The sequence below is a fragment of the Netta rufina genome (assembly GCF_964035555.1).
Source record: "Netta rufina genome assembly, chromosome: 24".
Lineage (NCBI taxonomy): Eukaryota > Metazoa > Chordata > Aves > Anseriformes > Anatidae > Netta > Netta rufina.
In genome coordinates, this window is record NC_140148.1 from 3,485,012 (window position 1) to 3,500,353 (window position 15,342).

Genomic DNA, 15,342 nt, shown 5'->3' on the forward strand with positions numbered 1-15,342 from the left:
AGAAGAAGGTTGCAGCACGACTAGCTTTGAGGAAAGGAGCTGTAATTCCTTAGAAAGCTGATTACAAGCAATGCCTGTTGGCTTCACCACCGTCCCGAGTGGGATTCATCCCTTCCCATCAGGAGCTGGATACTGTGACGGTGCTCAAAGTCCCCACGGGTTCATCCAGATCTTTGTTGCTTCTTTCCTTCTTTACACAAGACTCCTCAGCCACCTGCCTCCTTCGAGGATCTCATCCCCTGAGCTCCCTCCAGTTTGTTCCACAGCAAAGGGCCAATCTGCACGGAGTTACTGCTCACAGGTTCCTCGCTGGGCATGGCGAAGAAGGAACGATCTGCAGGACTGCAAGAGGAAACGGTGCATCCCACCAACCTCCTCCATGAACAGCTTCAGCAATCCTTCCCCAGCGGGCTCCTCTCTTCCCTCTTCACCTGCCAGTTACCTCTAACATCAGCCTGGCGTGGTGCTTCAGAAACTGCAGCCTCTGGACCTCAACAAATGCCAGCTTCACTGCTCAGTGCCAAACATACAGGGACTGTGTGGTCAGGCTCCACGAGGCCGCTCTGGCACCCAGGCACCTTGGGGAACCTCCTGGAAGCCCAGATTTCTGCCTTTGCTCCAAGTCCGTGCTGCTCACCAGCACCTACTGCAGCAAGTCGCTCTCTTGCTCTCTCCTTTTTTTCTTAATGATGCTTCATGTTTCTTTAACGACGCTTCAAGGCACTAGGAAACTCCACTTTTCCTTTAAGATCACTACGCTGTCAGCAAGAGGAGGAGATCAAAAGGCAAAAAAAGCAGATGCCACTGTCACCGCCTGCTGCTGGGCTGTGTGCTTCGGGAGGATGCCTGCACCTTCAAACCATGCTGGCAAAGGAAGCCGGGGGCAGGAGGCGAGGCACACACACACACACACACATCTGCAAGACGTACGACGAGATAGGGCAATGTGGAATTTATGCTTTTAAGCCAAATTTACAATTCAATTATAATTCTCTGTGGATGCAATCATAAGAAGTTTATAATTATTAACGATTACAAACATGACAGTTGAAGCTATTCAGTTAAAAGAAGAAAGGGCTGCAACAGCAAAATTTTAATTGTAATTCATGATCATTGGAAAAGAAAGAGAGCTTTTCACAGCAACCCTGGCCTCAAAGGAGGTATTTTCAAGCACAGGGACTGCCTTTTTTCTAGGATACCCCCTCTTTCAAACAAAACGCATTAAAGAAAGCCCGCACTCAAAATTTGGACACCATTCAATTAATTCCTCCAACTGTGAATACTAATACTCTTCAGACTCACCATGCACAGACAGAAGCGATACCCTGATTTCAGAGAACCATTTATTCGTACAACCTCCTCTACCACAGCTACAGACCAAAAAGGAACATTTCACGGATTTACAACTCCATCCCAAAACACTTGACATCCTTTTCCTCTATCCATGGCAAAACACGAGTCCCTTTGGTTCAGAAACCAGTGAAAGCCTGGAGAGGAAATGGCAGAACTCAGCAAAAAAATTAAAAACCTCCTCCCGCTGCTCTGGGCATGGCCTCCTCCAGGTGTGACACCTCTGCCCCAGCCTCCCCCACCGCTTCGCCAAGCCAGGAAGAATTTGGGATTTGATACCGAGCTCGCAGCAAGACGTAGCTAAATAAAGATTTAACGGCATTCGCACATCTGCATGAGGTCTGTCTGGGCTTGATGATATTTACGCAACTGCCTGCCCGAGCAGCCAGACGAACACGGGGTTAAGCCAGGGAGAGCCACGACCCACTTCTATTTATGTTTCGACCAGCGCTCTCCAGAGGCCTCCACCAAGACGTATGCTTTTAAGAACAATTACTACAGGATGCATAAATTGGAAGCTATTCCTTAAAAAAACAGAAAAGCAGTATTTTTTGCACGTAGGTAAACAAGGTTACACCATTTCACATCAGTTGATAGAACGGTATCTCTGAAATGTGTTTTTATCCCAACCTCTCTGAAAACCATAATTAAAAATTAAATTTAAAGTAGTGTGTTTATTGGATCATTTTTATCTTCTTAAATCCAACTCTCTAGATCTCCTACATTATTCTAAGAGTGGCCACAAGGCTAGCCTGGAACACGCACACGACCACAAGCACCAAATGTAAATGGGCATCAGTTAGAAACTAACGCTTATTTGGGTTTCCAAGTCACCAAAATTGGGCTGGGGCAGGTCCAATCAAGCAGCTACCAAAAGGAGCCGTATGCCATTTAAAAGCCTCCTGGGCTCTCCCTCGCAACGCAGACCCTTCGCATGCGGCTTACCAGGGCAGTATGCATCAACGTCCAGTTTCTGGGCTGAAGAAAGTGTTGGTGAGCCAAGCTCAGATTCTGGGATTCGAGGGCTCTCAACAAACTTTGCTTTCCTCAAAGGGGCTAAGGAGAAGGAGGGGGGGAGAAAGAAAGAGAGGTCATGAGTAAGGGAAATAGCAAGCAACAGATGGAAGCACTTAACTAAACGACACTGTCAGACTCATATCAGGTTACCCTTTTTTTTTTTTTTGCCAGAAAAAAAATTATCTGCATTCTTTACAAAGGAGATGGCTCTTGTTAAAACTTTCAAACTGCACAGTCTTTAAAGCGTGCGAGTATCGAGGCACATTCTTGATACTCTTAAACACTTCCTTTTTTCTTTCCTACTTTGTTTAATAAATTTTTTATAGGAAGCAAATGGGCCTGCATTCAGCAACTACAGAAGGGCTGAGATCACAGAGAGGTAACAGAGCCCGTTAGGGTTTCAGATATTTAACTATAAATATCTAAAATGAATACACAAATTTTGGCTTCGGTAATTGTTTCCTCTGAACAAAAAATTTCAATTTTGAACCATCCTGAATGTCTGACCAAACAGATTTGGTATTCAATGTGAGTGACTGGACTACAACTAATGCTGCCCAAGAAGACAAAACCCAAGCGCTTCACTTTTATCCTTGCAAATCCAGAAAAGATTCAAGAGAATTAAAGAAAGAGCAGGGGAAAGGTAAAACTCTGTCTGTAACAAACCAGCATTGAGCACTAGTGCTAGAGAAATGTGATTTTTCTGCATGTTTGAATGGTCTGAATTCTGAAAGAAAGCTCTATGCACCTTTTGCAATAAAATAACAACTTCTAAAATGCCTTTATTACTAAGTTTTTAAACAGATATTCCTGCCAGACCAAGGAAATAGAACCGGGGAGTAAGTTATATGCAGAGATTATTGTATTGCATTTCAAAGTTAAACTCACATGCCCATTAAAGTGAAAGGCTAATTTGAAAAGCTGCTCTAAAAACTGTATCATGGGTCAGTATGCTTCATGCCTCTGCGGTTCTCAGTATAATAGCCTCGATTTACATAATTTATATTTATAGTTCTCTGTCCTGAAAATTAAATTTGGGATCTGAACCTAAGGATGGGGGGACGTTTGTTCTCATGCATCTCCTGCAATAAAAGCTCAACAGGTCAAGCGATGACCTCTGAGGCAGCAATAAATCTCTGGCTTTTAAGGAGACTGCACACAGCCAACAGTCCCCTGCAGCTGGAAACGGATCCGCAATTCTGACGATGGGGCAGCAGCGAGGCTGCGCACAGCTCGCCCGCTCTCGCCTGCTGAGCCGGTACCTGAGTGACCATGGTGATTTTTAGAAAGAGGGTGGGGAAAAGAAGATGGAGCTGATGGTGTGGTTTGTCAACAGAAGTCCCTCTGAGGCTGAATATATCCAGATCCCACTCCCTGTACCAAAATAGGTGCTGAACAACCCTCCTGGCTCCCCTTCCCCTAAGCACTGCTCCCGGGAGACCCGATGCGACGCGAGAAGAGGCACCGCGCTATCACTTTGCACGAGAAAACACGGCGTGACCATTAGGTATATTTAAAGCACGCTCCCCTCCAGGCTCTGCAGGGGCCGGTGTAAGACGAGCCGTGCCAGGCAGCAGGAATGTAAGCGCCTGGTGGAGATAAGGGGGGCTCGCAGCCCCCCGAGGCCCCCAGCCCCTGCCTCCCTCGCAGCACCGAAGGCGCCGAGGCTGCAGGGTGCTGGAGGCAGGAGCAGGGGTGCTCAGCCCAGCCCGGCTTGCACAAGCACAACCCGCTGCTCACCACCACCAGCCCGCTGATTAAAACCAAACCCATAAATACCAAACATGCACGCACGCACAAAAACCCTATCAGCTTGCAAATCGGCCAATGCCAGTGGAAAAATTATTTGCTGTGATGATCTTGTAGCAGATACCAACGTAATGAAAACACATCAATAGTGGGAAGATTATGACTCTGGCACCAAAGTTGTTGGGAATTATAATTCTGCACAGACCAATTTACTGGCGTTTCATTTGCAATTATCCTAGCAGATAAGTTTGTTTCAGTTGTTTTATCACCACCCCAGTAACCGTCATTTTTATAATATAAATTGGAAATAGCTCATCTTTTCTTTCTTTATTGTTTCTGGCTAACGCTAGAACCGCAGACCATCTGATGGGATGCTCGAGCAACGCTCAACTCAAAACAAATACCAAAATACCCAATGTAGCTGGTTCTCATAGGTCAAAATGTTAATGACTGCAATGGGGTCATCACCAGAAGGTTTTGCTCTAAACTTGAGTCACTGACCCAAAGAAGAAGGAAAAAATATACAAACAGGAAGGGCTGGCGATGCCAACTACTCTGCTTTACTGCATGGACCCGAAGAGAAATGAATTGAAGGTTTCCAAAGCTGCACAACCTGCATGCTTGGGGTGTTTATCCTGAAGAACAGGCAAAAAGTACGTAAAACCTTAACACTGAAAGCAAGGCGACGCTGTAATTATTCAGATTAAGTACATTTTTTAAGATACAGTTGATTCATGATTGGTCTTTTTTTAGTAATCCCTAGGAAATAATTAAACCTCCACCTTTCCTGCCATGGAAGCCCACCCTCCTGCACCTCTGCTCGCAGCCTGGCAGCTCCGGCCCATCCACAAGAAGGAACTCGCCCACATCCCACGTCTGCATCTGCTCTGGGTCTCTGCTGCCCCTCACCAACGGGCTGCCCAGCATTCACCCCATTAATTCCTGCCTTGAGTCAACACCTGACCTAGGGCAGCACAAGCCATCAGCTCACGAATCCTACAAGCCGATCCCATCCACCATTTTAAGTTTCCAGGATAATGAGGAACCTATTATTATCTAAATGATTGCTTCTTGCTGTACTACTTCTTCAGTCGTACAAGGCAATTTATAGTATTTATGTTTTTATTCCCTAAAAACAGTGACTTAAGTCTTGAAAATGCATGGTACCAGAAGACAAGATGTGCTGTGTCAACATGACTCAAAACCAAGTTGCGTTTAAAAGGCTCCAGTCAATAAAATCTTCTCAGGGTAACTGCGTACCAGGGAAGAGCCACAGCACACTAGTTCCTTTCATTTCAGATGTTCTTAACCTTAAAAAGACCGAAAAAAAAAAGCCCTCACTCATATGTAACCTGATTACACGAAGGAGGATTTCCCCGCAGAGGAGTGGAGCGCTCCCGTCTTCGGTCCAAAGGAAGATTACCCTGGCAGGCTCAGATCTGGGCATTACTTTTCTACTGGAAGAAATAGCAAATGGCAACACCATCATCTCAGAAACCTGTTTTGGCATTTTTTAGCCAAGTGTTAAAGTGTTTAGTCAAGTGTTTGACCTTTTTTGCCAAAGTGACGTGCACAAGAGTTTGCCTATGTCCTGAACGTGCTCCCATGACCACAGTGAAATCTTGTGATCAAAGTCACAGGATTAGCATTTAGCACGTAGGGTAAATCCTAACAGAAGCATGGAAAAATTATTCGAAGTATGCTACACCTGCCTCTGTCCATTAGGCCTCTTATTTCCATCAGATTTGCTGTAAGAACCAGACTGAGCCTGGGCATTAAAGAGCATCGAAGCAGCTTTCCTGGTCACACAAAGGATGTTTTGAGCAGGGAGCAGCGTAGGTAATACCAAATTAGGTGAAGGGCTCGGCAGTTACTAACGATGTCCTTCCAGAACAGCAAAACGCACATCTAATTCAGAAACACTTCCCAATGACGAGTAGCTCAGTTGCAAAAACCTTCATTTGGGTCAGCCAGGCTCCAATGTTTGTGTCCAGGAGCAGAGGAGAGCAGCCTCTGTATGGACCTTCCACGGGCCCATCCTACACCCAAGGACTCAGTGACAAACGCAGCATTAGTGTCATATGGGACCAGGCTTGCTACTACAGGTGTAGGAACTCTGATGTAAATAGCTAGGGAAGTTATTTAAAACAAATACTGCACATTTTCGAGGCCGGTTCCTGCAGTTCTCAGTGCAATTAATCCCCACCGGTACCCAAGTCAGTCGAGCAAAGCTGCAAAGCCTTCCTTCAGTGCCAATCAAATTCTCATTTGACTTTGACAGGAATTTTTTGTCTTGAAGCGATGGTACTTCTAGGATAGGAATTAACCGCGGAATGCAAAACAATTACCAGGGTAAGCATTCAGAAAGTTTAATTAGATGGCTCATTTATGACACTTTCTGCAGCAGGTGGTCTGTCTTCCAGAGGGGGAAAAGACAGAAATTATTTCCTTCTGTTTTCATGCTAATTCTCCTTAATATCCACAAGGACACTGTAAGTACAATGCTGTCACAGACGTCTGAAGATCAGTCTTTATAGCAGACATGAGCCTGCTGCTGTAAATCAATTTAAAAATTGTGTACTTATTTTTGGAAAAATGTTTGAAACTGCTCTTCTGATAAAAATGAAAAAGCACACATAAGCAAACGTATGTACAACCAGCACAGAACTGGAGTGGAGCACTTTTAAACTAACTCTAGGCAAAACATTTTATTAGAGGCTGCAGCTGAGCAGGCTGAAGATGGATGCAACAGAAGTCACTCTAAAAATTCAGAGTATCTTGAAGGATGCCCACCTGAGGAACAGAAACCTCCTGTGATACTGCTTGGACTGGGAGACGAGGTCTCTGTGGGGCACCTGGGGAAGTCAGCTCCAAGGAGCAGGGGGCTGGGGCTGGAGTAAGTGGTGGGGGGAGAGCTGCCCAACGCGGCCGCTCTCACTGCCTGCTGTCAACACGCTCCTCTCGCACCCAACAAACACTTCGGGTACCAGGAGCTGCTGATGGCTCGTCCTTTTTCACAGCTGCAATGAGTACTGGGATCAATTCTGTTGCTCTCTGCGAACAGTGTCAAGAATTCAATCTGCTACCAAATAAAAATACAACAAAGAACCAACAGCGTGCGTTTATTCTTCCCGAGTAATCATTTTATCTCTATTAGCATTGTTTTCCACTTCAGCCCACCGAGCATCCTAATTCTATTGCATTCTCTCTGTTACCACTTCATTGTCATGTAATTTATAGATGAGTTAGCATTTTAATTAAAAAAGGGTTTCTTTATATTAAAAAGCATTGATAAAAGGAAATTATCATGGATTAGCAAAAGGCTTCATCTACCGAATTCAGGCTCGGCTCTGCAATGAATGTTTCACACGCGCACACACAAAAAAGGACTCTTAGCATCTTCTGACCTGATTGAACAAAGTGTTCCAGGCGCTTTTTCAGATCATTTCAGCGGATCTGAACTAATTAACTCCACGGTTTGCCTGCGGTGCAGATACCTGCCCCTGTGTGTGCGCCGACACCCATACGGGTCAGAACAAACCGATCCGTCTGGGCACCAGGCTCGAGGATGGCCAACTGCTCCTCCACAGCATCAAGGGTGGGCTGAGCAGCAAGGACCAGGCTGGGAGCCTCTCCTGGGACCGGTGACAGAAGTCACCACGGCTTGCTGGGACACACACACGGGATTCAGGAGGAATACAAGCACAACGCAGCCACACGCCAAAGCTCACTCGCTTTGCTCCACCATGGTGGGGCTCAAACTCCGCCCAGCTTTTTGTCCTCTCCCTTCCGTAGACACCAAGAGCTGCTGATTTTCAGCAATGCTTTGAACCCTCCTCTGCCCTACTAGAAGGGAAGTTATATTTATTTGTACAAAAACACACCAGTTTTATCAAAGGCTAGGGAAAGAGGCAAAAGACTGCCAGGAACGATGAAAATCCGTGCTTGCTGCAGGCTCATCTCTTGCACCCGATTCAGCTGAAGAAGGGCCGAATTACTTAAACATGTGAGCACAATATTACTCCATAAATTATGTATAGAGAGTGGGCCATCCCCCAAATGCACCGGCTCGTTACAAAAAATTGCCCAACTGAGTCTGTGACGGGAAGAGCCCGCACAGTGGTTTGAAGAGCAAACTTCCAAACCTCACATTTAGGGCGCTGCATGCGGCCGCTCCGCGCATCGGATATTCCCCATCTTTACTTAATAACGAAGATGCCGTGCCAAGGGCTGATTCACGTGCTGGAAGCTGCCCAACACTACGTAATGCTGCAGCGAGTGGACTTTATTGAAGTCTCCCTCGTACTAAAATGTTTTAAGTGCTGCAGTGCTATTGATCCACGGAGCTCCTGGAATGAGTAACTGTCAGACTCAACACAGCTGGACTACACCCAACACACGAGACACGTAGCTTGCAATACCTCCTCTGATCCCAAATGACTCTTTATTTTGCTAAGAGTCATAGAAAGAGACAACGACAGACCACCTGATTATTTCTGCTGAGGCACTAATAAACCAGCTATCAATAATTAAGATTTTTAGGCGCAGATTTTAAAAAAATCAAGATTGAAACAGTGAAATTGTAAGTTAATATCCTTCTTTAGATAACCCAGCATTATTTGACAGACACCACTGTATAACAGTAACTTTTTTTTTTGTTGGTGGTAGTTTTGTTTTGTTTTTCTATGCTGTTATTTGGGAGTATAAAAGCTTTTTAAATTACATGTAAAAGCCTGTCTCCTTTCGTCACAGTTATCGCAGCATCATGGGCAGGGCAGAGCATACAAGAAGTGAGAACAATGTGCTGCCTGGAAACATTGTTCTCCTTCCGAAACTTTCAGCAAACATGGTTAGTTTAGGAGATAAGGTTCTGAAAGAAAGGAAAAGGAAGGAAATTAAAGTGGAAAGGGGAAGCGAGCAAGGAAGCTGAAGAGAGCAAAGAAAGCTGGGAAGGGAAGAACAGCAACGGAAAAGGAGAGGTAAAATAAACAACTGTCAAAAACTGTCTCAATTAAAACGTTCTTTAAACTGTAAGAACTCTGTAACATGAAAGGTTTGCCTAGTCTCGCTTCTGAAACTGTTCTTGGAAAACTGAGGAATAACCTGTGGAATGGGTGTGGCGATCCTGGGGGACCACAGGGCCCTGCTAGAAACTTATCCCAGTCTCTCTTGCCCTCCAGATCAGCCATGTTCTCCAGATTTACATCCCTCCACTCATCTACAGAAAGCAGGGGAAAGAAGACCAAGCCACAGCAGTAACATTACACGAGGAAGTTCAATGACATCAGAAAGGAGTATGATCTTCTAAAATGAAATCAAATTTTAACTTGTACAACCTCTCTCTCAAAAAAATAATTGATCGTAACCTCCCTCTGTACGAATAGGCACCCCTAATTAACTTTCAAGGGAAAAAATAACTTGTTTCCAGAAGACTTGTATTGTAATTACATGCAGAAAAAATAAACCAACAGATTTCTGTGGGAACTGCTCAATAACAACTAGCTCAAAGATATTTGCAATAAATTGGGGTACTCAGGCAGAAAATAATTTTGCCTAAAATGCTAATTTATATCCACTCTGCACTTCCAGAATTGTAACTCAGCTTCCATTTTTCTTATTACCATGCAACTATTGGCTGTCATCTAGAGCAAAGGGAGCAGCAATTTGTTCTCAAACTTCTCGGTGGGCTGGGGTGACAGCAATGCAGCCCCCTCTCCCTGGTCTGTCCCAGTGCTTCAGCCTTCAGTGATACTGGGCTGAAGCATGGGGCCATGATTCTGCTGCTGCCTTGAAAACCCTGGCAAGCCTTTAGGAAGAACGTTGCTCCTATTAAAGCTCCCAGAAAAGACGAAAAAATCTCTCTTACCCTGTTGATAAATTCTTTTGCAATGTGGGTTGCCAAAAAGCCTTTATCCCCATAGGGGAGATAGCTCTGAGGAGAAGCAAGTTACCTATTTAACATCCAGACCAGGCAGGAGCAGGGTATGGGGCTTTCATCTCCCCATTTAAACTTCGGAGATCAGGTTTGACTCCTCAGAGCTGTGTCACAGGAGTTTTCCACGTCATTTCCCATCTAAAATTCTCATTTTCAGCATCTTCTGAAGTCTTTTAAAATTACCTCTTTTAGTAGAAATTCCTCGTGTGTGACTCAAGGTAGAAACTGCTGCGCAGACGGGGGGAGGATGAAAGAGGAGGAAGCCAGTGCCACTTGCCTCAGCCTCCCAAATCAGCTTATTAGGAAAATAAGCAACTCACCCACTGACAGGTTTCAGACATTTCTCTTGCATTCAGTTGCCTTTTCAAGTTTCAGACTTTGGTTAACCTAAAAAAACGGGGTGAATGACGGCCTGGGACTACAGGATGAAATCACGCCGTCAGCATTATGAGCCTACACAAGTTCTGCTCAACAAACCAAAGAATTTCTCCTGGATGGCAGAACCAGAATGGCGATGAAAACGTTCCTCACCTCCCTCACTTCCCTTTTCCCACCAGTTTTATTTCATTAAATGTTAAACTTAAAACAGATGAGAGGAGAATGCACCACACCACGAGTGCTGGATACCATTATTCCCATTCAGCCTCTTGCCATCCCAGGCTTCTTTTTACAGCAATTCAGGGACTCAAACATTTCACTGGCACTATACAGAACTGTCAAATACAACCTGGATGTACTGTAAAGGCTATTTATTCTAAAGAAAGAAGTGAAGAGCTTGGTCACTTTAATCAAATTATGGGTAATCCTGTTAATTCACTGTTTGGAAAGAAACTGCTTCACTGTTCTCTAAACCTACAGCCTGAACCATCCAAACACAATGCTCAGATTTCCAGATAAACTTGCATGAGAGAAACCAGAAATTAACCAAAAAGCTACTGAAGCAAATACGTTTTCCCCTTTTCTGTATGAAGCTGACTGTAGGACAAAAAAAAAAAAAGAAAAAAAAAAAAAAAGAGGAAAAAGAAAAAAAAAAAACTTATTCAGCAACAGTCCTTAGATCCTGAAAGTTTTCTCCAAATGCATTCCCCTGTCTTCTTCAAATGTTATGTGTCACTGCAGTGCTCCAACAAGGGACTTTTGTTTTAGGGATGTTTTGTTTTTTTTTTTAACTTATACATGTTGAACAAGTCAGGCTGTAGAGACCTACCTGAATATTTAACGCAACTTAAGATATGTCAAGTCACTGTGGGGAGGAGGAGATTTTAACTGATGGTTCTTTCCAGAGAAGAAATGAGAAAGTGTAGCCTGCTTCCAAAATAAGGCTACTCTTCTTGACAGAGAATGTTTTCCTCTGTTGTTTTGTACAGTCTTTCTTTCCGTTTGTATTTACACCGAGATTTGATTACAGGAAAGCTGAATCACAGCGTGTAGCTGCAAAGCTGCAGTAAAGCAGCAAGCGTTTGGAATCACTGCTGCACCTTCTCACTGCAGCAGCATTTGTTCTAGAGCTTGAGCTGCTACAGAAGAATTAAAGAAATGTTATTACTTTGTAAATTGCTGTCCTTCACAGAAGGATGAAAGCATTCAGCTCGTCCAGCTCAGTGACACGTCTCTAGCAGTTGACACCAGATACCTAGGGCAGAGTTTGCAAAAGGGAACAGTCACAAACCTTCACAGCCTCCAGCATGCTGCCACACAAGGATTTTCTGAGCCAGGCTTTAGCTCCCAAAGCCCCCAACACATTTATCTTCCCTTAATTTATCTGTCACCTTCTGAAACAGGCATCAAGCTTTCTTACCACCTCGCAGCACAGCTTCCTCCAAATGAGCCCTGTAGTCTGAAAAAACGCGGGAAGCGTTTGTTTTCTGTTTTCTGAAAATCCAAACGAGCTCCATCGACTTGGTTCCCCCCCAGCATGCCACGGTTGTGCCAAAGCAATCCCAAGAGATTGGCAGAGCCTAACTCCACTAAGCAATACCCGGGTGAACTTCTGCTAATACATTCTGTTATCCAGGCGAGCATCGGCTCCCTTAGAGCCCTTGTTGGTACTTAGCCGTGCCCTACCAGCCACTGTTCTGCCAGTGGGTGTTAAGGAAGTTACACATGAGAGGCTACACAGCACAGAGAGCAATTCAGCATCCTCCAGTACCTTCTGGTCCTCCTGCTTTGCCATGACTCATTTTGCCTGTTTCTATAACCCCCTCCACCACAACCTCCACACGAGGCAGACCCACGGATCTGCTGCTCATTCTTCATGGTGCCTGCTCCTACAACACCCGTAGCAGCTGCCTCTTCCGAGGCTGTGTGCAAGGGAGGGCTGCTCTGCATCCCTGTGCTCCTCTAGTACCACAGCAGTAAAAAAGTAAAGCCTGGACTAATCTTGCAAGGGATCTGAAGAACAACCAGAAAAAGGAATTATTCACTCTAGACACTGATGCAGGAAAGCATGACTATTTGTGTGTTAGTTAAATATTTTATGACAAGCCAGGAATGATCAAAGGTAGGCATCAAATTATAGCCAAATTAAAAGAAAACATGTGAACAGATGTGGCAGGGGCCAAGGCTGGGAGCAAAGCTAAGCTGCATGGCAACAAAGCCTAATTCATTGCCACACCATATCCTAAAGATCATGCTGAGAAATCGTAACCGGTCAGATAAGGGCAAATTGTAAATTGTAACCAGTTAGATAAGGGCAAATTGTAAAACACCATTCACAGCCCAAGTAAACCCATGTTAAAGCACACAGGTGACCAGAGCTGCACACTACAGCACCACTGGCTTTAACTGGGGCTGTGCAGCAAAAGGGCCAATATTAATGTATTACTTGAAAACAGTATTTAAAAAAAAACTTAAAATATGCTAATAGATAAGGTGATTTGATTTTATATATGTGTCAGTCATTCACATTTTGCTATGCTGAAACTAATTTAGGTGGCATAGCTGATAAAGGCAGACCTCTAATTACACTGATGTGCACACATAATTCTTCAGCTGATATCAAACTGTTCAGGGTCCATACTGCTTTGCTGGCAGCAGCTACACAGACTCCTCTATGCCTAAAATGAAGCTCCCGATGAGGCAAAAGTGATACAAGCCTGAATTACCTGAACTTGTTAAACTTTAGGAAAAATTGTATGGGCTGTGTTTACGATGTTTGTTTGTTCACCTAAGGAAATCGCTACCATTTGACCACATTTAGTTTTCAATGATTTATCCTCTGCTCTTGACTTTTTTTTTTTTTTTCATTTAATACTTCTAGAAGGAGATGAGCTTCTAGAACTTTCTGCATGCAGCTGAGATGAACTGCTCACCAACCTTTACCTCCACGGAGGAATAGGGACAAGGAAATGTGGCGTGCCTAAATGCTTTAATTGAAATATCTCATGACCACGGGATTATTTGCAGTTAGAGCCCACAGACTGGGCCTTCTTCTCCCAGTGATGCCTCAGGTACAGACGAGCAACATTCCCAGTGTAACTGGATGCAAGGCCCAGCGATCCCTGCCAGACCTTTGGGGCACTTTTATCCTGTGACAGCAGCGAGATGCTCCACAGCAGGCCCAGACCTGGTCACTGAAAATGCCGTTACCTTTGCTGGGAAGGCGCTGCTCAGCGCCCACTTCCAAGCTGAAGAAGTGGCAGCCACAGCACACGAGGCCAGACACCACTCCCTGAAAGAAACGACCTGATCTGACTTCTGACTTCCCGGTACAAAAAAGACAGGGATCTCCTGGAAAGAGTCTAGTGGAGGGCCACAAAGACAATACGGGGCCTGGAGCATCTGAGGAAAAGTGGAGAAACCTGGGTTTGTTCAGCCTGGAGAAAAGAAGACTGAGAGGGGATCTCATCAATGTGTATAAATACCTGAGGTGTGGGAGGCAGAGGGATTTGGCCAACCTCTTTTCAGTCATTTGTGGAGACAGGACAAGGGGCAATGGCCAGAAAATGGATCACAGGCAGTTCTACACCAACGTGTGAAAGAACTTCTTCACAGTGAGGGTGACAGGGCACTGGGACAGGCTGCCCAGGGAGGTTGTGGGGTCTCCTTCTCTGGAGATATTCAAGGCCCGTCTGGATGCCTACCTGGGCTCTAGGGAACCTGCTTTGGCAGGGGGGTTGGACCCGATGATCTCTGGAGGTCCCTTCCAACCCCTATGACCCCGTCATTCTGTCTGATTCTTTCCTTAATAAAGGAAACAATTTTCTCATGCAGATTTACTTCTGTGATGGAGAGGGTAAAAAGACCTGAAGTATAACTGGAAAAAAGTCATTCTCCTAAGCTCGGCCTGATCTTTCCAGAGAAAATCTTGGAGAAATTCCACGTTTCAACCTTCTACAACCTGCAAGTGGCCAAATCCCCCAGAGCTGCTCTGATTTCTGCCCAGGCGGGACCATGACCACCGGTGTTACACAACTGCTCCATCCGTCAAGCACACGTGCTGGCTGGCTGCTCCTGTGCAATGCACCCAGATGTGCGACCCGTGTGCCGCGGATAAGGATCAAGCCCATCAGACCAAAAAGATTTTGAGAGCAGGGAAACCAAAATCTGGCTGTGACGCCAGAGCTGTGCTTGGCGCAGCGCTGAGGGCTGAAGAGCTGCTGCTCCTCCTCCCTTTGCTGAGCAACCTCCCCCCTGCCACTGAAATTTTAAAATAGGATGTTACAATGGAAGGATCAAAGATAGACTTGCTCCTCTGCAAGCTCTTTAGCATGCCATTTTCCTCAAAGGCAACTCCCAGAGCAAGCACTTATTTCGTAACCTGCCTCAGAAGTGCTGCCTTATTCCAACTCTTCCCTGCCTCCCATCTTCTCTGAATTTTCCTTTCCCTTATCTCCCCATTTTTACTGTTATCCTTTCTCCCCCTCGGAATTAAAGCTGGCTTTAACAGCTACCCTTTCTCCCTACCCACCTTCCGTGTTGCCCCTGGGCAATGCCTGCAGCTTCCAGCCAGTCCCCACCTCCCCACTGCTCCTCTGCCCTCTGCCTATTTGAGGAGCCTGACGTATCTCAATGAGGTAAGAAAGCCAACGAGCTGCCTTGAGAGTCCTCTTGCAGACCTTCTAAGCAGATTTGAAATGCACAGAACCAGAAAAGAGGACAAGAGACAGAAATCCATTGCAAAACCTCTAAAACCTCTGCTGAGACACCATCAAACCCTTGCTTTGCTCCTTACCGTGTCCCTTACTGCTATTAGTGCTGGCTTTCTCCGTATTAATGTCAGCTGGTGCAATGTCCTGGCACTTAGCTGCAGCAATTCCCTCGTGCTTTCTGCATTCATTGCTTGAAAAACT

The 15,342-nt window shown here is 45.2% G+C and overlaps 1 protein-coding gene across 1 annotated transcript in view; it reads right to left on the reverse strand.

The window, feature by feature from the left end:
• The window catches only part of TANC2 (tetratricopeptide repeat, ankyrin repeat and coiled-coil containing 2), a gene marked incomplete at its 3' end in the record, with an annotated part of 210,504 nt that overhangs the window by 118,323 nt on the left and 76,839 nt on the right, over positions 1 to 15,342 (reverse strand). The window contains exon 5 of the mRNA XM_084301019.1: positions 2,296 to 2,406. Coding sequence (XP_084157145.1) covers positions 2,296 to 2,406 — 111 coding nt within the window. The remainder of the gene's footprint in view (positions 1 to 2,295; positions 2,407 to 15,342) is intronic.